Below are 23,650 nucleotides of genomic sequence, written 5' to 3'. Positions count from 1 at the left end.
GCCCCTCCATAGGAGGGGAGTCTGGAGGGCACCTCTCTGGGCGGGGGACACAGCACTCCGGGCCTGGCCTGCAGGAGCACGCGGTGAATCAGGGTGGTGATGGCAGGCATGGGGGGCCCAGCAATCCTGTCTCATCCTGACCCAGCCCAGACCCTTAGCATCTCCCTCAGCAAGATGCCAACCTGGCCCGCCCATGGCTGTGCCACAGCCAGAGGCACCTACCAACAGTCACCCTCAAACGTCCCACTGTACCCCATGAAGCCCAGCAGGCAGCAAGCCCACCGCCTGCGCCCTCTCCCTGGTGCACAAACATAGAGAAGCAGGCCCACAGGCACGTCCATTCACATAAAACCAGCTCCATGCCAGGCAAGGCTCAGAGGGGCCGGAGGACTTGGTCCACGGAGACTTGAGGTCAGCTGTGCGGAGTGCCACAGTCCTGGGGCTCTGAGCACCTCTGATCACCCCAGAGACAAGGGCCATGGGGCTGCCACGGGGCCTCCTTGCCCTGGCCTGGCCTGCTGGCTCCGCACTGCCTGTCCCCGTCCTAGGCAAAGGTGCTGACCACTGCTTCAGCTGCTCAGAGACATGGTGTCCACTACCTGCTCTAGCTTGCTCCGGAGCCGCTGCCGCCGCGCCTGCTCATCCTTCTCCAGCGCCACCAAGATCTGGGGGTAGGTGGGGATGGGAGGGAGAATTGGGCAGTGCTCCAAAGGGAACAGGCACCCAAGGTCACACAGGAGGGTGTGCTGTGCTGTGGTACCAGCTGTTGGGTGGCTCATTTCTGTCCCCATATCCTATGTGTCAGTCCTGGTGTGGCACTGTGAGTTAATGCACTGGACTGTAAAGTTGGTTTGAACTGCAAGGTTGGCAGTTCAAGCTCACCAGCTACTCCTCAGAACCCTACGCAGGGTTGCTATGCAGTATTTAACAACCACCACTACCCTCTGTGTCGGGAGCACAGCCATGGCCAGCCCAGACAACCCCAAGGCTTGAATCCTTCCCTTATGCTCCCAAGGCAGCACCGCCCACCTCCCCCCTCAAGCAGGTGACTCAGTGAAGGCCAGGCCTCCAAACTCGGGCCCCGCCCTGTCTGTCAACATGGACTTGAACTGCTCATCACTCTGTCCTCACATGACACTCTCACTTCCAAGGCACATGGAGCCTTGGGATTCGCCCAGATAGGCCACAGTCCCTCTGGTCCTGCAGCTCAAACTCTCCTTCCCAGTTCCAAGGAAGCAGACCACCAGATTTCGGGCCCACCTGGCTCAGAAACTGCTACCAGCCACACCTGCCCCTCGGGAAACCCTGATCCCAGACCTTCCTACCCCAGCATGGCCCAACTATTTCTGAGTGCTGCCCTGACAGGCAGGTGGGAATTGGCAGAGCCTGAGGCTGGCTCCACCCACACCCCCTTTGAGGGTCCCTCGCACCCAGGCTCACCTCATCCTTGTACTTGGTGATATAGGAGTAGATCTCGTGCAGGGCACTCATGCTATTGAACTGGCTCAGGTGCAGCCTCGACTGCTCAGCAAGGTATGCACTCATGTCCTGGTCGCTGATGGCCGGCATCTTGGCGATGTCAGCATAGTACCTGTAGATGGCCAAGCGGGTGCAGCTTGAGTCCTGGCTCTGCCTGCCCTGCGGCCTACTCCACCCCCAGCCCGCACATGCCCCGCACCTCTCCACCCAGCTCTTGTAGTTGGGGATGTCCTTGGCGTAGAGCAGCTTGTTGGAGGGGGAGTCCTTGCCCAGCTTGTGCTCGGACGTGGAGCAGGAGTCCATGAAGGTCTGGGCCACCACTGAGAGGCATGCGTCCGTGATGCTACTCTTGTGGATGTCGAACACGAACTGCGGGTTCTTGATGACGTTCACCCAGAAGCGTAGGGGCAAGCTGCAGGCAGGAAAGCCTAATCAGAGCTATCTAGAGGCAGCCTGGCCCACACCTTAGGCCAGGGCGAGACCCCAGCCCTCACAGTGCGGCCCTGCTGACTCCTGACTTAAAAGTAGCCATGGCCAACTCACACAGATGGGAAAACTGAGGCCCAGAGAGGGGCGGGGTGAGTGAGAGCTACCTCCTAATGACCATGCACAGACACATGACACACACGTGGTCCCACGCAAGCACATGGCACACACAGGCATGCACAACACAAGCGCCGTCACATAGGCCTGGCTGCAGTGCCTGACTACACAGAAATAGTCACCCACTAGTGCACGGTCAGAGTGACATGTGCAGTTACAGGCACACAGCCACGTGAGCAAGATCCCACACAAAGCCAGTCACACACACACACACAGGGGACACAGCCACACCGCCCACAGTCCCCCATTCCCTGTGTACCAGTTGCTCTTCCAGGTGTGCCGCACATCGGCATCATGGATCTGATGCTTGTCTGCCTGTTCATCCAGGAAGTCAAACATGTACTTGATGGCCAGCGGCAGGGCACTGCCCCGGTGAGCCGTGCTGAAGATGGTCTCAAACAGGTCATCCACAAACTTCTGCAGTGTGCCCTGGAATGGGAAGCAGTACAGTTCCAGCTTCCATCCAGCCATCAGCCCTTCCGGCCTCCCTGTGCCGAGGGCTCACCTTGGTGGCCAGCAACCGCGTCAGGTAAATCTCGGAGACCATCTTGCTGCCACGGTCGCCCTCACGCTGGTCCAGGTGGTCGTGGTTCTTTACCAGGTGCCAGAGTTTGGTGCCGCTCTCCAGGTCGGGCGTGATCATGGGGGTGCGTGAACGCAGGCTGTCGGGGCTGCTGGCTGTGCGCAGCATGCTCTCTGTGGACACACAGCTGTCAGCAGCTCCTCAGCCCCACTCACTGAGGACCCTACCAGCAATGTCAGGCTGCCAGCTCCCGGCACCAGGCTAGCACTGACGGGCTCCAGGAAAAGGGTCCTACATGCTGGTTCCTCCACTCACCGTATCTGCTGAGGGACTTGGTGAAGGTGGAGGAATTGGAAATGTTGTAGGCAGACGTCTGCTTGGGCACCAGCGCCACTGAGGACCCATCTGTCACCTGGGAGCAGAGTTGGGAGTCACTGGGCTTATGTCCCTGACGTTACCACCCTACTCTGAGCCTCAATTTCCTCATCAGGACACTCCAGACTGTTGGATGATGTTGGGACAGTTCACATACATGATTCCTGGGCCTTATTTCCCCACATTTACCTCACATCCCAGGTCAGCCAGAACCGGGCGGCAGAGCAAGCCGGGGTCCTCACACTGACCCATGCCGCACTACACAGCCCCTGAGAAGAGCCCTAGCCCACTGGACAGCCCATGGGTAGTCACCTGGTAGTGAGCCAGTGTGTTCAACCTCTTCCAGTCATTGTCAATCTTGGTGGTGACATCCTCATCTTGCAGAATGATCCGTGCCATGCGGCCCTGGCGCCACTCTGCAGAGAGGGAGGAGGCGGGAGGCGGCTCGGGCACAAGGGAAGGAGGGAACAGGAGACCCTGACTCTGAACAGCCCCAGCCTTCAGCACAGAGCACCTGCCCGTGGGGATGTGCTGGCTGCAGCCTTTCTTCTTGCCCTCATCTCCCACCCAAGGGGAGCCAGCCCCACTGTCAGAGCTCCCTGTGGGCCCAGGCTCCAGGCCTACATCCTTGCCTGACACTCTAAGCTCCCGTCACATCTACCCTGGGCTCCAGAACTTGGCCCCCAAACCTGTTCTTCCTCCTTCCTCCAGAGTCCTGACTGGGCTAGTGGCACCTCCACCTGCCCCATCACTCAAGCTAGGAGTGCTCTCCCCTGGCTGTGACAGCTCCCACCTCCAGGTGTTTCCGCTCCAGAGGTCTGGACACTGCCCTTCATTCTCTCTTTGCCTGGTTGCCTCCCCCTGTTCAGTGTGCAGTTTCTACACGGTCTCCCTGCTCTGTTTCCACTCTCAGCCCCAGGCTGGCCTTACTGCCCTAGTCTAGTAGCCACCAGCTCCCAACCCCAGCCCGCACTCCAAGTACCCAGGCTACCGCACTGCCCACCTGGCTATCTGTAGCTCCAACTTTAGGCCCTCACCCACACAACCCATACCCTCATCAGGCTCACCCAAGTCCATGTCCCCCGCCTTGGGCCGCTGGGAGTAGGGCACGCCCTTATAAACAGCATCCAGCAACTTCTCCTTGACCTGCGTAACTGTGTCGCAGTTGAGCCCCTTCACTGGCACCTCGGGTGCATTCTCATTCTCGGGGTTCACACAGTTGAGGGTCTGCAGACAGGGCAGGGTGACACCATCAAGCCCCTTCATCACCACATCCCCGTCAGCCCAATGGGACCCGCTCTGACTGCAAGGGTGAAGCGGTGGTGGTGCTCACCAGGGTCTTGTAATCAATCTGCTGGCGGATAAGTTTGTCCTCACTCAGCGAGTAGCGGGCCTCGCCTGTGATCGCGTCAATGGGACCCTTCTCCATCTGCTGCTTGATGGCACAATACAGCATGAAGAGCGGCTCCCCTGCACACTCCTGAGGTGCAGGGCGGGCATCAGGCAAAAGGAGAGAGGAAACATCCAAACTGCTTTTAGGGAGCAAGCACCACCCGAGGCCGGACAAAAGTAAATCAGTACCACCAAAGACCAATCCCCGTCAAGAAATACCAATCAAACCTTGTCTCCTAGGTCTCACTGGTCTTTCAGAACTGGGCCCAGTGTCCCTTCCCAGAAGCCCACCTTGACTGCCTGGACACGAGGCTGTCCTCCCGCCTCAGTTGCGACACACGGCTGCACCCCCCTTTCTGTCGTCATGTGCACTGTGATGACTCTCTATCTGCTGCCCGGCTCCCCCTCCAGAGCAGAAGCTGCCTGTGGGCCACGGTACATCTGCATGCTCATGGGATTCCCAGTGCCGAGCACAGTACACAGGCTCGTGTCACCACACTGCAGTGCGGAAAGCTGCCCACCCCTACTCCGTGGCCCTGGCTGTCCTGCCTGCCCCACAGCCCTGGACAACAGTCCGTATGTGCCCGACCCTGGCCACCTGGAGGCATTCCAGCCCTGGCAAACAATCCTGCTTTGGTGTTTAGTAATGCACTGCCCCTGTAACCAGATGCTACAGACCCCTCCTGAGCATCTGTGACAATTAGACAGCTGCTAAGGAGCAGCCGTAAGCACAGACCATCCAAAACCTCCCAACAACACGCTTGTCTTTGAAATTATGTTTCATTTGCAAACTTAGCTTCATTAAGTGGGTCGGGAAGAGAGAAGACAGGGGTGTGGGTCAAGGCACAGAGTCATTAATAAGCTGCTGTGACTCAGAAACACCATCTGAAAGTAGTGCGGAGAGAAGAGCCTGCCAGGGCCTCCTCACAAAACCCAACACTGCAGCCCTCTCAGGAGGCAGAAAGGCACATAACTACATCTCTCTAGGCCAGAGAGGTGAGGTCACTGGCCCAAGGTCACACAACGAATAAGCGGAAAAGCCAGAATTCAAACCGAAATTAAACTGACTACAAGCAAGCATCATCAGAAAGGCGCCCGGCTGGCTGTGTGGCTCAACCCTGCCCTGTAGCCCCCCTGACCCTTCTTCTATGGGATCTCCCCAAATGATGAGACCGGGAGTCAATAAGGCCCAGAACCTAAGGGCCCATTTCAGCCAATACTGTCACTGAGCCCCACAACGAGGGAAGAACAGCGGCCAGGGCCTCGCGGGCTCCCTCCAGCTGTGATGTGCAGTAACTGCCTGAAGACAGCGCTACTGCTCCCAGCAAAAGAATCTCTCAATGCAACTTGACAAGGAATGCCAATGTACAGGCTTCCCCACTTGGGAAAATCAAGTTAGATCCCTGCCTCACACCACACACAAACAAAACTCATTTCTCAGTATAACCCAGGAGAGCTCAGGAAGATAAAATGTACAAGTTTACATGTTAAAAAAAAACTCCCACAAACCGCTAGAAAAAATAAGTCCTAGGTCATTCAAAGGTGAAATACAGGTATGCAAATGAAAGCAACAAGCTATCCATTCCCACTTATCAAACTGACAAAAATGAAAAAGACTGATAAGCAGGTGTTATCAAAGACGAGGGTAATGGGCATGCAAACACTGCTGGCAGGAAAACAAACAAGCGTGTGCAACATTTTCCACAGGGCAGTTTCATGGCATGAAGCACAATTAAATAGGAGTGTGCCCGATCCCCTGCAACTGCTCCAGGAAATCCATCTAGACACATATGGTAGACAGTGCGTACTGCATCAAAGTGGGCTGAGGATAGCTCCTGGTGGGGCCACACTCCTGACACCTGCTGCCATGCCCCCACCACAACATTACACGGCTGTCAAAAGAGCAGGCAAGCATGGAGCACTGCCCGGGAGATGCTGCAGCACTGCCCAAAACTGGTGTGGGAGGCAGGGCCGGTGCAAAGTATATGCCAAAAGCCTTTCCTGAGAAAACACAGAGCTCCATGGATTCTTCTTAATGCTAAACTACACTCTGCTTATAGACATGTGCTTCAGTTCCAAAGACAGTCTGGGAGGACAAAGCCCCAATCACTGATGGAATCACCTTCAAAACTGGTGGGGGTAGGGTGTGCTCACTCCTTTAGACCCACTTATGTGTGCTAATATGAACACAAATTGCTTTTCTAGCTATGTTGTTTGTTTCTAAAAAGAGAAAAACATTTTAATATGGAGTTGGCTTGTTTGCAAATAGCACATGGGGGGGGGGGGGACCCAATCACCAATGATATAAACAGGAAATGCCCCCAAAGCCATTTGGAGGACCCAATGGGTAACAAACATTTCTCCCCTGCTCCAAGATGCTGTGATGTGTGGGGAATGGACACACAAGCTAATCCCAGCATGCCTCCGTAGGAAGAAACTTCACCTGCACCGTATCCTCTGGTCTAGTACCCATGTCCTCTGTGTCATAAGAGTCAGACCAGAATTTCAAATAAGGGTTGGCCTGCTGAGAGTAGAGCTGCTCAAAGCTTCCAGTGGGCCTCAGTGAGGACTCTGACCTTGGCCATTCTCCTCCACGTGTATGTCATTCTGGCCCAAGTTAGACTTCTGTTACTGCTTTCTTTGCCGGGTTGGACTCCCCGCCCCTGCCTTACTTGTTCCTCATCCTGGAAGTAGCTCCCCAAAAGGGCCAGAGCACAGCTCCTTGGACGATACACCCAACCCTACCTTCTCTGCTAGGAGCCCCTCCCAGGCAGCTGAACTGATCCCATCCCTGTGGGTGTGGGTGTGTGTGTGCAGGATCAGGACCAAACAAAGACCATCACACTGAGAAGGTGTGTGCCCAGTCTCAGTCCTCGGACACAGACAGCTAACAAGCATGCGGTGAGCTATGAAAGAGGTTCAGAAAGTGTGTGCAAAGAAATCTTTTAGTTCCATTGTTCCATCCACCTTTGAAGCCCCCTCGTCCCTCATGTGCACAAAAGGGCACTTTCACAGGTGCTGACAACCATGACACACTGAGATGCCACACGCTATCTCACTGAGAACACCAAGGCTCGGTGCCCTGCTTCCTCCTGCCCTGGGCAGCTGCCACTTCTCCCCTTGGCCTAGGAGGCTCCTGCCTTCGCCTCCTCAGACCACGCTCAATCTCACCCTCCCTGAACCACTACTCAGGCCCCCGGCGACACGCCCACTGCAGCAACTTGCTCTTTTCCAAGGAGAGAGTCACACAGCTAAGCAGCCGCCAGCTCCAACCCCTCCCGAGCCACGGGCGATACTGTCTCACTCACTTACAACCCCAGCACCCCCTCCAATACCAAACAACACAGCAAACACCAGGCTTGAGGCTGGGTACCAACACATGAGGACATGGGCCCTGCACACCACACCTTCAGTTCTTCCACAAGAAGCCAGAGCTCTCGATTTTTTTGTGTAGTCTCTTAAAGTGCAGGCAGCCCCCTGGACACATGTCGCGCCTGGGGGCAACCAGTGTACACGTCTACCTCAGCCCTGTACTGAGGCTGGACACCAGCACAGGGACTGAGCAGGTCTGTCTGGTAAGCACAGAGGGAGCCCTCGAACCAACCCACCCACAATGGATAGCAGACAAGAGTCCCTCTGAACTTCCACCCTGCTCCAGGCCTGGCCCAGCACTGGGTGCCCAAATGGCCTTGTTGGGCTGGTGGGAAGAGGACATTCTGAGGAAGGAAAGGACAAGTGTCTTCTGGGGGCTCACACCAGGCTGCCCACCTGAGCAGGACTCTACTGGGATTCTGCCAGCTGTCTGCACCCTTGTACTCTGCCCCTGAATGCTGCCCGCCAAAACACATGCACCCTCCTCCATCTCCCCAACTCTGTGCATCCCTTCGGCCTACCTTGAGGAACTTGTATAAAAGGAAGGTGAACCAGTTGGTCAGCATTTTCTCTGCCACCGACTCAGTCCTGGGGGGAGGGGGAGGGAATGGACAACACAGGCATGAACTAGCACCCTCATCTTCCTTGCCCCCACCCTCTGCTCTTGCTATGGCTTTAAAAGTTGCCGTGGAGACAGCGACCCCAGTTTTCTGCCAAGCAGAGGTCAGATCTCTGCCGGGAGGTGTGAGGCCAGCACTGAGCGGCCGGCCCTAGAGCAGGAGCGCCGTGGCACGGGCTCTCCACAACTGCTCCTTGTATTGAACACAGAATCCGCAGCAGCAGCCCCAGGACACTAGTAAGACCAACCCGGGACTCACCGTCTCAGCAACAGCTTGGGGTGGTTCTTACTCTCCAGGTTCTTCTCGATGAGGTCTGAGAGCAGCTGCTTGAGCACGCCCGTGGCATACTCCATCTCACCCTGCAGGGCCGTCATGATGAGCGAGGCCACATTGCCACGGTCGCGCATGGAGAAGCTGCGCTGGGCCTCCAGGGTGCGGATGAAGGTCAGCAGGAAGTGCTTCTTGGTCAGCAGCTGCCCAAACAGCGTCAGTGACTTCTCCACATTGGCCTGTACCTATGAGGACATCAATCCACTCAGCGCATGGAGCCAGCCCCAAGAAAGACAGGAAGGCAAGCTTCTGCTCAGAGAGCCTCAGGAGCACGGTGAGACAACCTGGGGTGACCAGGGCCAGGGAGCAGACCCTCGGGGCAACCTTCACAGCATAAGGCCACCATCAGGGCATGGCACCAGGATAAGCCAGTGGGAGGGCCTGCTTCTGCCAACCTCTGCATGGCTGGCCTCTGACCATCACCCGTACCCAGCCTGGCCCAGGCAGTTCAGAGGAAACCTAACTCCCGATGGCAGCATTCAATGCCCCTTCTTGCTGGGTGCCAGGAGTCCTCTCGCCACCATTACCATCACAGAATCCATCCTTCCCACTTCATGGATGAGACGGAGCTCGCCCAGGGCCACACAGCCTGGGGGTGCTCACAGAGGTGAAACACAGGTACACCAGTCCCAGGCCTGCCCCCTCTCAGCCACATGGAAGGCAGTTCCCTTGGGCCCACAGGCAGGCAGGTGGTATGCACTGGACACGCACAGTCCCAGACAAACACAGCAATAGGCACCAGAGCGCGCTGGTGGAAGGACAGGCAGGGCCCATGGCCAGGACACGGCGCCTCATCACAGCATCCCTCCCAGGAAGCCAGGCTCAGTTCAGAAGGGCACTCCCCACCTACAAAGCCCCACAGGAGCAGAGGGGTGTAGAGGCCAGAGCCAAAGGCTGAGCCAAAGGTGTGGTGTTGATCACATCCATAGAGCAAACCACCCCACCCTTCCCCCACAGCCACAGCACACCCCGCAACGTCGTCCCAACCCATGCGGCCATTCAGGCTGCAGTGTGTACTGACAAGTCTGGCAGCCCTGCCCCGGGTCAGGCCCGTGTCTGTCAGTTCTAGGGCTCCAGGGCAGATTCCCGCTCACCTACAAGCACCGCCCACTGGTCCTGCGCTGGCCTGGGGCTCAGAGCTGCCTCCAGCTCTCCCCTCCCCAACCCAGCCACCCAGGCGCCTGTCACGTCAACATCCTACCTCCATCTCCTTGAGCACAGGGTGGTCCTCAATCCCAGGGAAGAGCACACGCATGGCATAGGTCCGATAGTCGAGGAACGGGATACCAGAGCCATCCAAGTCACTGGTCAGCTCGTGGATGTCAGTCTGCAGTTCTGCAAAGGCTATGAGCCAGAGACCCGTCAGCTCCCCCGGCCGGGACACACACTTAGCCAGGGGGGCGCTGACAGGTCGTGGGATTTCAGGACACTCTTGTACCTCCCTAGGCCTCAGTTTCCCCCGCTCAAACAAAAGGAAAACATCCCTTTGCCTCACTGGGTAGCCACAAAGCAGGTGCTGGTACCCAGGCCGGGCCCAGCAGGGCCTTCCTACAGCTCACACAATGGTATTTGGGGGCTGGTTCCTCCTGCCACCCCCTGGTCATGTCTCTTCCCTGGCAACCCTATGATCAGTTGCCTGGGAAGGGAGGAGGTGTTGATGGGTGCAGGCTCAAGACAAGGAGCTACAGAAGCCCTGTCAATACCCAAAGCTCCTCCGCACCCCCAGCAGCCAGCACACAAGCCCAGGCCCCTCCCAGGCCGCCTGCCCCCAGGCCGGCCAGGCATGCCCAGACGGAGCTTTCTGGAGCAGGGAGGTGTCAGCCCCACAGCAGCCTAGGAACGCACTATCTGATCAGGAGCCAGAGGAGCCCAGCAGTTCTGCAGAGATGTCTGGCAGGTTTAATTAAAAGCCGAAGCCTTTCATCTCCTGGCACAGCTGCCAAGCACTCAGTTATCTCCGCCCAGCCAGGCCGCACCGCCAGTCGCTGTGCCCAGTCCATGCGCCAGCTGATAAAGGCCACTGAGCCCACAGCTTTGGCAGACAGTCTCCTCAGAGGTGAAGTCACTGTGGACCCTTGGGAACAGCCCTGCAGAATCCCATCCCCAGACAGCCTTGTGTGACCAGGACTGCTGGCAGGCTGGCCAGCCTCTGGGTCATCCATCCCTGTACCACCCAGCATGAGGACACTCACTGCACGGTGAGCAGGCAGTGCTCAGTAGGAGGTAGGGACCCGTGGCAGAACTGGGACCCTCCAACATCAGCCTGGTGCTGGTCAGCCGGCTGTAAGACCCCACAGACAGAGTGTGTGCCTGGCTTCAGACCACCTCCCCACGTGGCTCCCTTTGCTCACCCAGAAATGCACAGTTCAGGGTGCCAACATCTACATGAGGCCCAGAGCCACCTGGGGCCCCAGCAGCCCTCTACAGCACCAGGGGTCTAGGCTCAGAGACTAGGCCTGTGCAGGGCCAGCAATGGACCAGCTAAGTCTAGGGACAGCAGAGGTGGGGTCATGAGCCGCCCCCAGACCTGGTATACTTTAGGGAACAGACCTGTGAAGGCAGCTTTCTCAGCCCCACACAGCCACTAGAGGGTCTTGAACTGCCCTCAGTCAGCCTGTGTGTTATTAGGTAACCATGATCTCTGTGCAGCCCACCCTCCTGGCCCCACTTCCCAGAGCTCTAATGCCACAGCTGAAACCAGAAGATGCGTGGTTTACCGCACAGATACACTATGCCCCCATGGGGCTGAGTGAGGACCTGTCACCGTGTGAAGAAGCCTACACAGGGAGGGCCAGAAGCCCGTCACCCCTGCTGTGGGGCCAGTCTGAAACAAATTTCTGCTATTGACACCAAGTTGTGCCAGACACACACCTCAACTCAGCACATGGAGCTGTGGCCTGCGTCCTCATGAACAAAGACCTCACCCTGAAGAAACACCCAGGACATGGCCACCCCATCCTATACGGTGCCTCACAGAGTCCACATAGGCAACAACCCCCATAATAGTCACAGACCTGGAACATAGCCCTTGCCAACCTTCCCAACCCAGGAAACATGGTCTGTCAGCACGCCTGCTCCACAGGTGAGGAATGGAGGCACAGTGGTCCACCCATTGTCTCCCAGCAAGGCCAAATTCCAACCCACACATCTGGCTCCAGATTCGTCCTAGTCAGCAGACCACAGCAGCCGCAGGCATTGCAGCAGATGGAAGGGAGCTCAGTGGGAGACTGCCCCACCTCCACCCCACCCCACCATGCACACCTTCTTTGCACTCAAGGGCCACGCGGGACTCCAGGTTGTCCATCTGTAACTGCAGCCGCTTGAGGGTGCGGTCGGCATCACGTGACTTGCGCTTGTAGGCGATGAGGACGGCCACAATGACGAGCAGCAGCAGGCCCCCGCCCCCGCCGATGCCCACGATGGCGGGCAGTGTTAGCAGGCTGTCTGAGTACACCTGCAGCACCCCTGGCGAGAACTCAAAGCCACCTGCCCGGACCTGTTGAAGGAGAAGGGCTCAGGACCACACACTACCCACCTGGAAGCCCTCAAGATCCGACCTGTGAGCGGTGCTAGAGCCCACATGGTCCTGGGCCTGTCAGCTAGGGCTTGGGGTGAAGCCAGTCTAAGTCAGGGCTGTGATAGCCCAGACAGTAGCTGGAGTGCCCTGGGAGGCAGCGCTGGGAGGCCCCAATAGCAGCTCGGCCCCTACACTCAATATCTCACGTGGACACAGAGGAACCTGGACGTACCGTGACCTTGTGCTGCCCCGTGAGGTTGGGCGACTCGCAAAGAAGCTGCGTTTCGGACACAGTGAGCGTGCAGGGCGTGGAACCAATGAGCACTGTGTAGTTGAGTCTCGAGTTCCCAGGGGCTGGCGGCAGGAGGTTCCGGCCCTGCACAAGGCAGCAGAGTGAAGCCAGGTTGAGGGGGCTCGAGCCCTGACCCGTCTCTGATCTTAGTGTCCACCCGACCCACCCAGCACATCTGTAGCCCACAGGGGCCCACCTTGAGGATGAGTGGGGAGCTGGGCTTCAGCTCCAGGAGGCCTGTAGGACTGAGAGGCTCAAGCACTGGGTCAGGGTAGTAGAGAAAGGCAGATGCGTTGAGGACGAGCAGGGCACGCACGTTGTCCATGACGAAGCCCAACTCGTCTGGCCGCTCACCCAGCTCAGGGGGGGTCCGCACTGGGTTGTCCACGGAGGGGGCATGGCACACCATGGTGGTATCATTGTACACCGTGCAGCTCTGTGAACACACGAGGGGGAGCTGGGCTGGACCATCCTGTCCACACCACTGCCATAGCATGGTCGCCATCGAAGTCAAGGGACAGAGTATCTCCCAGAACAGGCCCTGCCAGACTCTGCTGCCTTCCCCACTTCAGAAACGGTGGCACACCTCCCAAGCCCAGAGCAGGCACCAGGGGCAAAGCATTTTTAAGGGAAAGGTGGACTCAGAGCTGTGGCCCAGGCCCAAAATACAGGGGGCTACACTTAAGCCTCTGCAACCGCAAACAGCTGGCCACTGGCCTCCCTGGGGCCTCAGCCTCTCAGTAGGGTCTAGGCAAGGGCACTATAGACAGAGGCACACAGGAGGAGGGCTACAGAGCCTAAGCCAGCAATCACAAAACTAGCACTCACATTCTCCCGCTCGATGCCTCCATACTTGGCCCGGATGCGGGGCTCGCGGACAGTGGCCAGGTTGGTACCCGTGACTGTCAAGAGGGTCCCCCCACTGGAAGATGAAAGCAGTAGTAAGTCATCAGACCATACTGAGTTCCCTCCCACTAGGACAGTACAAACAGGTGGGGTCAGACCGAGTCAGTCTCCCAAAAAGACAGTGTCAGACCAGCACTTCCACACGGGCACTTAAGGCAGGAGCAGGCAGAGGGAGTCAAGGACAGAAGTGTTTGTTCCTGGGGAAGGGACTCTGTGCTTGGCTATGGTCCTCAGCACAACAGGGAAACTGCAGGGTCTGTGGCAGGCAGGGAGGCCCCACCTGTTGATGCTCCACTCGGGGTCGATCCTCAGGATGGTGGGATCCTCGGTGTAGTTGTACTGCACCTCAGGGTTGGTGAGCTGGGCGCGGTTGATGTTGATGATGATGGGGGCGCTCCCAGGGTTCTGCCCAGGGGGTGTCAGGCACCGGATCTCCCTTGAGTTCCTCCTGGAGGGACAAAAGGGGGGCACTCAGGGGAGGCAAACCTCCAAGCTCTGTCACATATGACTAGTGACGTGGGCCCAGCAACCCACTTCCCTGAGGCCACTACCTCCTGGCCGCGGAGGGCACAACAGAGTGGGTCCCCACTCTCCCTGCACTGTCTTGCCTGACATCCAGGGCTTCAGGATACCAAGCTGCCCTCTCCATCTCCCACAGGTGAACGACCCAGGTGGTCATCCTGTCAGGCCACAGCACAGCAGAGGGGTTCCGCTGCCCATCCCTCTCTCTCACTTCTATGCCCCGTGCCCTGAAGCAGGCCCCCAGCTCTTCAGCTGTCCTTCCTCTACAATGCCTGTCTGCCCATCCAGGCCCCCAGCAGTCCTCAGGGCACACTGCAGGTGCTCCTGGCTCTCGGAGAAGGTCAAGGGGCAAGCCTGCTCCCTGATCACTCCCCTCCACCCCAGGGGCCTTGTCTGAAAGACAGCTCAGCCCCCATCTCAAGAGGCTCTGAGGAAATCCCACGAGGTAGCCTGGGTTGGGACGGCCCTCAGTGTATCCCACATTAGGCTCTCCTTGTCACAAGTCTGACCACAGAAGTCCCACCAGTCAGAAGGCCTTGTATTATAGCCTAGTAAACTCCGTGATTACTGCCGACAAAAGGTAATTACTTACAGAACCACCTGTTACCAACCTAATCTAAAACTACCCACTTCAAACTCCTGCCTTCTGTTAAAATTTCCGTTTTCCCTCAAATTTTAAAAAGATTCTTTTTTCACATTCCAAGAGATTCCCCCCAGCTGTCTGTGCCCAGATGAGAAGGACCAGGGCCCAGGAGCTGGCCCCACCCACCTGCCCTGCTTCCCTGTCACCATGGGAACCTTCTCCCACCTCTGGGTTTCCATGGTGATCACCCCAGCCAGGCTCTCCACAGCCCCTTGTTTCCCTGACAACAGCAGGGGGCACTCTGCCAAATGAGCCAGAAGGAGGTACAGCCCACCCCCACCCCAGCCCTGTGCACCCCCATACCAGGAGAAGGAGCAGGGCCGGCCGCCGACAGACACAGCCACGTCACTGCCTGCATTCAGGTGGCTCCCCTCGATGCCGATCCAAGTACCCCCAGAGAGAGGCCCACGGGCTGGGCTTACACGGTAAAAGGTTGGCGTCTGCCACAAGAAGGAACTTGTTGGAGCTCCCAGGAAGCCATTCTCCTCTGGGGCCAGAGCCCTGCTTAGCCTGATGGAAGCCCAGGGCCTCAGGGCTGGTCCCACAGCCCACAGAAGCAGGTTCCAAGGGGCACAGAATCCCTGGAACTAGGCCTGACATAAGGAGGCACGGGACAAAGGCGGGATAGTATCTAATCTGGAGAACAGCAAACGCAAAGACAAGAGGAGGTGCTGCTGGAGATGGCACGGCCCCTGTACCCAATAAGATCAGTCGGCTTTCTGACCCTCCTTCTATCAGGGCCAGGGAAAGGCTTACCACGAAGGTGAATCGCTTGGGTGACAAGGCCCGGTAGTGGGGGGAGCAGTCTCTCACGCACACCTCCACCAGGGCATCGTGGCCGCGCACCAGGCTGGCATCCCCAATCTCACAGACGATCCTGTAGGTCACAGATGGCTCCGTGGGCGGGTCGGCCAGTGGAGACCCCCGCCCATCCCACTCGCCTCCCAGCCCTGCACTCACTGCTCAGCGCTGACGTACTCGCTCTCCACAGGGCTGCACAGCACCTTGCCCACACGCACGCCTAGCCGCACGTCCTCAAACTTGAGGCCCAGGTTCTCGCCGGTGATGGTGAGACGTGTGCCCCCCTGCCTTGGGCCCGTCTCAGGGGACAGCTGTGAGAGGGCAGAGGCTAGGCCCAGCACCGGACCAAGACCCGGTGCTGCCTTGCCATCCACCCTGTGCTGAGCGCTGCCCAGGGGCAGCAGGGATGACTGAGGAACCAGGTGCCCTGGGAGGCTGCCCCGCCTACCTTAAGGATCTTGGGGTCGGCACAGCGGCTGCTGCCATGCCGAGCATGCATCCAGGAGGCAGGTGTGTCGGCAGGGCAGTGGTGGCGCAGGGAGCAGCGGCGCTCGGCTACACACCAACCACACTCGAAGCGAGGGTCAGCCTTGAGGCAGAGGCCGCAGCTCTCACGCAGAGCCGGGCACTTGTAGAGGTGCGCTGGGAGTGGGTGTCATGGTCAGCTCAGCTCACCAGCCAGCCTACCCCCAGCCCCATGCCCAGCCCCGGCTCACCCTGGATGTTCTGGGGGTTGTCAATGACAAAGTTGCCATTCCACACCACAGACAGGTTCACAGGCAGGGCGCTGATGTCATTCCCCTCATAGAAGTACTGTGGGCAGAGGGGGGCTGTCAGAGATCCCACCCCCCGACCCCCACTGCCTGAGCCATGCAAGCTCCTACTGTGGGGAGGCCGTCCTTGCTCTCAGCACCTGCCCCTCACAGGGAGCCGAGGGACTGGAGGGAATGAGGCTCTAGGTGGAACACATTTCCAGTGTGGAGCCCAGGCCCTCTCAGCAGCCCCTGCTCACCCAGTCAGCTGAGCGGCTGCTGCTGCAGGTCATGGCCCCACCCTCCAGGGCTGATACCCCACTTCCCAGAGGTCACCTCAGTATGGTCTCCCTGGAGACTCCTACAGATGCAAGCCAGTCTCACCCAGACACCAGGACCTCCCAGCTAGACTCCTAGGACAAGTCGGGGGTGCTTTTGAGTCCATTTCTCTGTCTTCTGTATGCTCTTTCGGTAACCCCCCACCCCCGCCCCCGCCCCCAGCCTCACTTTCTACAGTGAGAAAGTACTCAGGTGGAGGAAGTGTGCAGCCCAGCCTCTCAGGGGCAGCGGCAATTTATCATCATTTTATCTGTAGGAATTTAATTGGATCCTATCAAATTCTTCCGATACTCCTTTCCCTTTAGACAGGAATGATAAATGTGGGTCTGGTAAGGAGGGAGGGCGAGCGACAGTAAGGGGAAGGGGTGACAGACCCTCAGGGGGCGGGGGGGGGGTGCATGGGAGCCTCGAGAAGTCCAGGAGGCCAGGAGCACTGGAGGGGGGCCAGCAGTGACGGTCTCAGGAAGCGAAGGGGTCGGGGGCACAGAGAGTGTGGTAAAGAGCAAGGAGGGAGGTCTGGATGACGGATGGATGGACAGGGGCTAAATTAGCCCCAGAGCAACCCTACTGCGGGGGCAGCATGCCTGATCAATGGCCAAAAATCCAAGGTGACATCTCAGCCCACTCCAGGAAAGGTGTCTAAAGGAAATCCCCCACTCTCTGGAGCAGGTGGGAGACTGAGGCTCAGAGCACATCAGGAACTTCCCAGAGGTCAAGCATCTGAGGGGTTCAGAATTTGAATCCAGGAAGCCTGACTCCAACATACTGCCACCAATCCATGTTTTGCAACCACCTGCCACCAAACTCGTTGAGCCTGATCAGAGTCGCTGACATTTCAGGCATTATGTGTGGTGTTCCAACAGGGCAGCCCCTGGCACAGAGGCCAGCACCCATTTGCTGATTTGCACAGACTTATCTGAACATTAGGCCACTCCTCACTTAGCCACAGGGACACAGGCTATTCTGGGGTGACAAGGACAGCCCACACGTAGGCAAATGCTACCATGACTCCCCAGCTACCCCACCACTGCCAAGACATGCACCCCCAAAGGTCTGGGTGGCTCGCAGGCATCCAGACCTGCAGAGTCCTCTACTTGCAGCCTGGCGCACTCAAGGAGCATGGCAGGGCCCCAGGCAGCCAGAGAGTCTCTGGGGTCTTCACAAGCAGGCCTGGCATGCCCCTCTTCCCCGCCCAGGTACTCACTGAGGAGTTCTGGCACTGCAGGCTGGAGCTGTTGAAGCGTAGGGCGGTCACACGGGCCGGGCTGCCCGGGATGTGGAATAGGCACTCATACCCACGCTGGCCCGACTGAGGCTGTGGCAGGTTCCGAGCCGCCAGAGTGATAGGCTTCACCACACCGACAGGCACGTAGATCTGTGTGGAGGGCAGGATCTGCGGGCAGTCCTGTGAAAACAAGGCTTCCACTTAGCTGGGGGCCCTTGAAGAAGGGTGGCCACTGCCGAGCTTGTAAGGCGAGGGGCAGCTAGCTGGCTGGGCAGGTCCCCCTCCAGCCCAACCGGCCCAGGTAGAAGATGCACAGTCCTGGGACTGAGAGGGCCCCATCTGGACCACAGCTGGAAGACTCTCAAGGCAGAGGCAACCGTAAGAGCACCTCGGGGCCCAGAGAGTAAGTAAAAATAGCCAACGCCAGGCAGAAAAACACCCCAGGCCCCAGGGCCAGCGTTTCAGCAACAATAACTGATGCAATGGCCCAGCTTCCTTGCAGCATGGCTGGCAGCAGTGGCAGAGGAGTGGGCCCCAAAGGAACCCAGAAGCAGGGCTTTAAATAGAGATGCCACTGAAAGAGGCCTGTCCCCAGGCTCTGCAGCCGCTCCTAGGTGGGCTGGGGCCAGCAGCTCTGCATAGACACACGGGCACTGGGGAGCAGGGCTGCGAGTGCTGCATGAACACCCCTCCCCAAACAAACAGATACCCTGTGGCTAGGCACAGGCTGCAGTCTGTGGGCACTCAGGGGTGCTTCCTGTAGGGTGTTGAGGCTGTATAGTCCTTGGGGAAGGTGCTGGCACATCACAGTCCAGCACTAGCCAGTCCACCTGAGGGTGCCCAGGGCCCCTTCCAGGCAAGAAAGCACTCCCTTGGGCCAGCCCTCCACCCAAGGCCTCCTGGAGCGTCCATACCCACAATGCCCCACTAAAGTTGACTCTTTCTGGTCACCAGAATGCTTTCTCTGACCCCCTCTCTCCAGACAAGTCCCAATGTGCCCTATCACTTGGACACCAACACCCGTGTGCCCTCTGTGGATCTCAGTGGCACTCTGGGGCCCCATGTACAAGAAAGGGGCCAGCTTGGAGCTGGAGTTTCCTTCAGGCCCAAGTCCAGGGTTAGCAGCACAGAGGCCTGGCCTAACAGTGCCAGTGTATCCATGGGAGCCTGGCCAGAGTCCCAAGCCTATACTCCCCAGAAAGGCAGGAAGACAGCTTTGGAGGACTGTGGAGGCCTTAGGCAGCCACTTGGCCTGGAAGGTGGAGGTAGCAAGTGTAGCTTCCCCTTGGAAAGGTTTCCTATAAAGGCACTGGGGGAATGTTCCATCAAAGCAGGGTTTGTGGGAGAATAAACGCATTCAACAGGTATTTTTAATAACCAGAGGCCAGTGTCAACTTGCTTGCATAAACTTGGGTATGTGACGACCAACAACGTCCCTGCATTCAGGGCCCTCCCAGCTCCAGCTCTGGCTGCCACCTTTGGGGGTGCCCCCAACTCAGAAACACACCCATGTTGTGCAATGCTGCTGCTTCCTGCTGTGAGATTCAGGGGCTGGTCACCTGTGCCCACCACTCCTCCCCTATACAGGCCGGGGTCTCCAAGAACCCCCAGTCAGTGACCACGGGCCTTCAGCAGGATGTCAGGGCCCTGCGATCTCCAGGACCTTCGTTTGTTTTCAGTTGGGGATGATGTGGGGTGGGGGGCAGGAGGAAGAGGCTCACCCAAAGGGAGGCTGCAGGGGCAGAAGGCTCCTTTGTGGGGACAAGCGGTCTGGCAGTTCAAACCGACCTTATGGTCCAGTGCTTATCCTACAGTGCCACACCAGGCTTCCTCTAGCAGTGGTGGTGTGCTGTGGAGTTGGTTCCGACTCATAGCGACCCTGAACAGGGTTTCCGAGGCTGTAAATCTTTACGGGAGCAGAAAGCCTCATCTTTCTCCCACAGAACAGCTGGTAGTTTCAAACTGCTGACCTTAATGTTTGCAGACTGACTCGTATCCACTATGCTACCAGAGCTCCTCGGGCTTCCTCTAGGCCAGGCTAAATGCTGAGCCCTACCCACTGGGTCCCGCCTTCACCCGCCTTACACATCCAGTCCTACACTTGTCCTGAGTGCCTCGGGCCCCAGGAGAAGTGTCAGCTCTGATAATAAACAAAGTCAGTGCCTTGCCCAGGCTCCAAAATAATTACTACCTAATTATTATCAATTACCATGCAATGCTTCAAACAACTCAGGAGCCAGCAAGAGCTCTGCAACTTCATCACATGGTCTCCCCCATCCGTCTGCCCCAAGCAGAATGCTGGGAACCATATTGTGCCCCATCTGGGTCCTAGGTTCACACTCCTAGCTCTGACCATACTGCCCACCCACTGTCTACAGTCTCAGGGCAGGGCTGCAGAGGCAGGCCACCGTCCGAGGTTGCCCAGTTCACCAAAGAGACCAGCAGCCACCACCAAATGCCACCAGGCCCGGGCTCCGGGCACCTGCGGCTCACCCCCGCACACCCTAACCCTGCCCTCCACTTCCCTCCACTTGCCTTTTCCCAGTGCCTGTCCCTCCATCAGCCCCCACAGCTCACAGGTCTGCTCAATCCAGCAGACGCCGAGCAGTCACAGTTCAGGACACGAAGGTCGTTTCCATCAGCAGGGCCTTACCTCCGACACATTGACTCGGCCTTCCAGGAAGGCGCAGTCGGCAGCGTTGTGTGTGCAGACATGGCGGTACTTGCACCAGTGACAGGGGAAGGAGCCGTTGACACAGGACAGGCAGCTGCAAGGAGAGGAATGGCAGTGAGGTCCCGGGGAGCCCTGCCCTAGGCACACAGAGTGCCACCTCAGGACCTGTGTACACCAGTTCCCCAAGTCTGGGCGGTCCACTCCTCACCTGCCTTTGGTCCAGCAACCCCACCTGTCACCTCACTGCTGTTCTCCCTAAAACTGGTCACCACCAACCCTCCAGCCCAGTGCAGTCCAACAGAGCTCCCCTTAGTGGCGGCAAGTCGACAACTACAACTGCCTGCCCAAAGCAGCCCAGGGCACTAAGGCACTGCCAGGGTAGCTAAGGGAAAACATTTCTCACTTTCTCCTAGTTTAATGAATCTGACTTATATTTGGGAGGCCATGTGCGTCTGTGCACCTGTCCTCTGGAGCACTGGCTTCACCTGGCAGGGCGGGACCAAGCACTCAGGAAGAGCCTCAGGATGGACGGACTGACACCTTCACACACAACGTCCACCTTTTCCACTCAAACGCCCTCAGACACACGCTGCCCCACACAACCTACATGAGTCACTCCACCCTTGGTCCACACTCAGTCACCACTGTGCAGCCCCTTGACAAAGACCAGAAATGACATGCTAATTTCAATCACTGTCTGGCACATAGTACGTGCTCAGCAGAGAGCTGGGGAGGGCACTGAGCCCTGAGGCAGACACCAGCAGCAGAGTCGTGATACGGAACAAAGTACAGTTATGTTTACTGGAATCCAAGAGACCATCACCCAGCTGACCCAGAGCAGCACTGTCTTCCACTATTACCTCTACTCTGGGCCCCTAGGCCATCCACCCCACAGTGCCCAAGGAGCTAGCCACAAGTCCCTCTCTCCCACCCTGGCCTCACTGGCCAGTGTGACCTCTGCCCACTGGCCCTCCACTCAAGTCATACAGACCTCTCTCTGTCTGGGCTCCTAAGCCTGGGACTCCCCTGCCTGCAACCTGTTCCCACACTGCTTTGCCTTCAGACCGCACATTCTCACCATGTTACACCGTTAGACTGAGCTGTGGGGATGGGTCTACAGCACTGGGAAGACAGAGAGGAAAACAGCAGTCCACAGGGAATGGGGGTGGGGATGGGGCCCAGCTAAATTTGCCCAGCCCACAGCCCTGCGGCCCAGGTACTCACGACTGGTGGACGCTGCAATTGTAGAAGACGAAGTTCACTGATGCAAACTTCTTCCCAGTTTCCTTGGACTTCAAGTAGAGTTTCACCACCCGCTGGTCTCCTGCCAGAAATGCACATGTTGCTGCAGACGCTGAGGCACTCAGGGCAGAGAGAGCCAGGCTGCATCACACGAGGCTGGAGCGGCTCTGTGGATGAGGAATCCTAGGCCGCGAGCAAGGGAGGATGTGCCCACGAACTCTTCATGCCTTCTGCAGCAACTACATGTGGCTGGACACAGTCCCAGCTCAGGAGGCCCACCTTGACCATTGCATTCTGACTTGATTTGCCTGGGGTGGCTGGATGACAGATCACAGCTGCACCGGCACCCTGTGCTCACCCTCTGTGCAGAACATAGCCTGAACCAGGAGCCACAAGTCCACAGGACCTGCCCATAGAACCTCCGACCTTACCCCCACCACCCTCCAGCCCCCTGGGTCTCTGCAGGCTCTGCCCCATGGTGTCCGACCTGCCAACCAAGCCCGGTCCACCTCCCTTCCACTCTGTGGGCTCCCTATCAGACACACTAGTCTGTTGCCCACGGAAGGGTCTCCACAGGTCTGCCCCAGTGCCAAGAACATTTCCTACACTCCAGAAGGAGGCTGAGGGTGGGCACCCGAACATGAAACGTGAAAGTCTCTAGGGCCAACACACAATGGGGGCTGTGCTGGACAAAGGAATGACCCGCAGGTGTGGCTCCCTCTCTGGCTTCAGGCACAGCACCCGCCCACCTTCACCCCACGCCGAAAGGGCAGCAGCCTATTCACCCTGGCCTCTGGTGATGGGCGCCACCTCACGGGCAGAGGGCGAGCGGCAGTGGATACGGCCATCCTCCACGATACTCTCAGACTCCGTGAAGTCCTCAAAAGAGCAGTTGACCCCAGCCGAGAGGTCAGGCACATTCCAAGCCTGCAGCACGAGCTGGACACAAGGTGGGGGGTGAGTGACCCACCTCCCAGAGCTCCTCTCGTGGCCCAGTACCCAGAGCAGGGGCACACTCACCGGAACCTGGGACATGGTGACAGAGACGTTGCGTGGCTGGACTGTCAACTGCACACACTGCAGCAGGTCCGAGGCAAAGCGCTGGGGCTCGTCTGCCCGCTCACAAGCATCTTGCCGAGAGCAGCTGAGGGTGGCAGAGGCAGGGAGCAGCCCAGAGAGGACCCTCAGATGGCCAGTCCCCTATGGAGGCTTCCTTCACCCCATCCCATGGCACACTTGCCCCTGGAAATCCCACCTTGGGGGTTGGGGGGGAGGGTTTAGAGGAAAGGGCCTGGCTCAGAGCACATGCTGCCTGGTGGGTCCCAGAGGGGCTCAGAGGAATGTGTCCCACCCAAGGCACACACTAAGACTGAGGCCCACCCAGCTCAGGTCAGTAGCCACCAGGTGAAGTTCAGGACCCCTGCTACCTGGCCACCCAATTTAAACTCACATGCTGTGCAGGACACACCAGCCACAGTGGGGATCCCTCGAGCCCAGACACAGCTCACATGACGTGTACTGCACACAGCTCTCCACAGGCACCCGCGTCACCTGGAGAGCCGCTGCTATATCAGGTACCTCCCCAGACCTCACTCAGCATCTAGTTCCCAAGTAAGTCCCTCCCCCAGGTCTTCACTCATACTACACAAGCCTGCTCTCCAATGGGGCCTGGACATCAGTGGGGAGCAAGTGGAGGGCCAGCCAGTACAAAACTTGGCCAGTGAGGGCTCCCCGCAACTCTTGAGCTTCCCAGGGAGCACCAGGGCAGGCCAAGGTCAGGGAGGCAGGTTGGACCCACAAAGACAACCTCACTGGCCCTGAGGCCCAGGGGCAGAATCACAGGGGTGGGCACAAGCCTGGCCACCACACACCTGGCTGTGGGACAGAAGTGGACCCAGAGGGTGGGAGGGAGGCCCAGCCCACCTGCCCCCTCCTCCCTCCCTACCAGGCTACCAGAGTCATAGAACAAGCTGAAGAAGAGGCTGGCTCCTCACAGAGCAGGCTAAGACAAGCATACAGCCTTGAGAGCTAAGGCCAGGCCCA

General features: G+C 58.2%; 1 protein-coding gene across 1 annotated transcript in view; it reads right to left on the bottom strand.

The window, feature by feature from the left end:
• Nucleotides 1-569: 569 nt before the first annotated feature.
• PLXNA1 (plexin A1) overlaps nucleotides 570-23,650 on the bottom strand; it is a 37,833-nt gene continuing 14,752 nt past the window's right edge. The window contains exons 5-32 of the mRNA XM_006876232.1: nucleotides 23,058-23,158; nucleotides 22,628-22,751; nucleotides 22,393-22,546; nucleotides 21,590-21,689; nucleotides 20,345-20,459; nucleotides 17,671-17,871; nucleotides 16,092-16,188; nucleotides 15,824-16,017; nucleotides 15,535-15,686; nucleotides 15,331-15,451; nucleotides 14,878-15,014; nucleotides 13,690-13,857; nucleotides 13,332-13,425; nucleotides 12,700-12,939; nucleotides 12,444-12,587; nucleotides 11,956-12,190; nucleotides 9,896-10,038; nucleotides 8,623-8,879; nucleotides 8,266-8,332; nucleotides 4,314-4,460; nucleotides 4,048-4,207; nucleotides 3,293-3,396; nucleotides 2,921-3,017; nucleotides 2,588-2,778; nucleotides 2,342-2,511; nucleotides 1,679-1,891; nucleotides 1,441-1,591; nucleotides 570-665 (exon numbers count right to left, since the gene is read on the bottom strand). Coding sequence (XP_006876294.1) covers nucleotides 570-665; nucleotides 1,441-1,591; nucleotides 1,679-1,891; nucleotides 2,342-2,511; nucleotides 2,588-2,778; nucleotides 2,921-3,017; nucleotides 3,293-3,396; nucleotides 4,048-4,207; nucleotides 4,314-4,460; nucleotides 8,266-8,332; nucleotides 8,623-8,879; nucleotides 9,896-10,038; nucleotides 11,956-12,190; nucleotides 12,444-12,587; nucleotides 12,700-12,939; nucleotides 13,332-13,425; nucleotides 13,690-13,857; nucleotides 14,878-15,014; nucleotides 15,331-15,451; nucleotides 15,535-15,686; nucleotides 15,824-16,017; nucleotides 16,092-16,188; nucleotides 17,671-17,871; nucleotides 20,345-20,459; nucleotides 21,590-21,689; nucleotides 22,393-22,546; nucleotides 22,628-22,751; nucleotides 23,058-23,158 — 4,173 coding nt within the window. The remainder of the gene's footprint in view (nucleotides 666-1,440; nucleotides 1,592-1,678; nucleotides 1,892-2,341; nucleotides 2,512-2,587; nucleotides 2,779-2,920; nucleotides 3,018-3,292; nucleotides 3,397-4,047; nucleotides 4,208-4,313; nucleotides 4,461-8,265; nucleotides 8,333-8,622; nucleotides 8,880-9,895; nucleotides 10,039-11,955; nucleotides 12,191-12,443; nucleotides 12,588-12,699; nucleotides 12,940-13,331; nucleotides 13,426-13,689; nucleotides 13,858-14,877; nucleotides 15,015-15,330; nucleotides 15,452-15,534; nucleotides 15,687-15,823; nucleotides 16,018-16,091; nucleotides 16,189-17,670; nucleotides 17,872-20,344; nucleotides 20,460-21,589; nucleotides 21,690-22,392; nucleotides 22,547-22,627; nucleotides 22,752-23,057; nucleotides 23,159-23,650) is intronic.

Source organism: Chrysochloris asiatica, unplaced genomic scaffold, assembly GCF_000296735.1.
Source record: "Chrysochloris asiatica unplaced genomic scaffold, ChrAsi1.0 scaffold00367, whole genome shotgun sequence".
NCBI classification, from domain to species: Eukaryota; Metazoa; Chordata; class Mammalia; order Afrosoricida; family Chrysochloridae; genus Chrysochloris; species Chrysochloris asiatica.
This window is presented reverse-complemented; position numbering and strand designations above follow the sequence as displayed.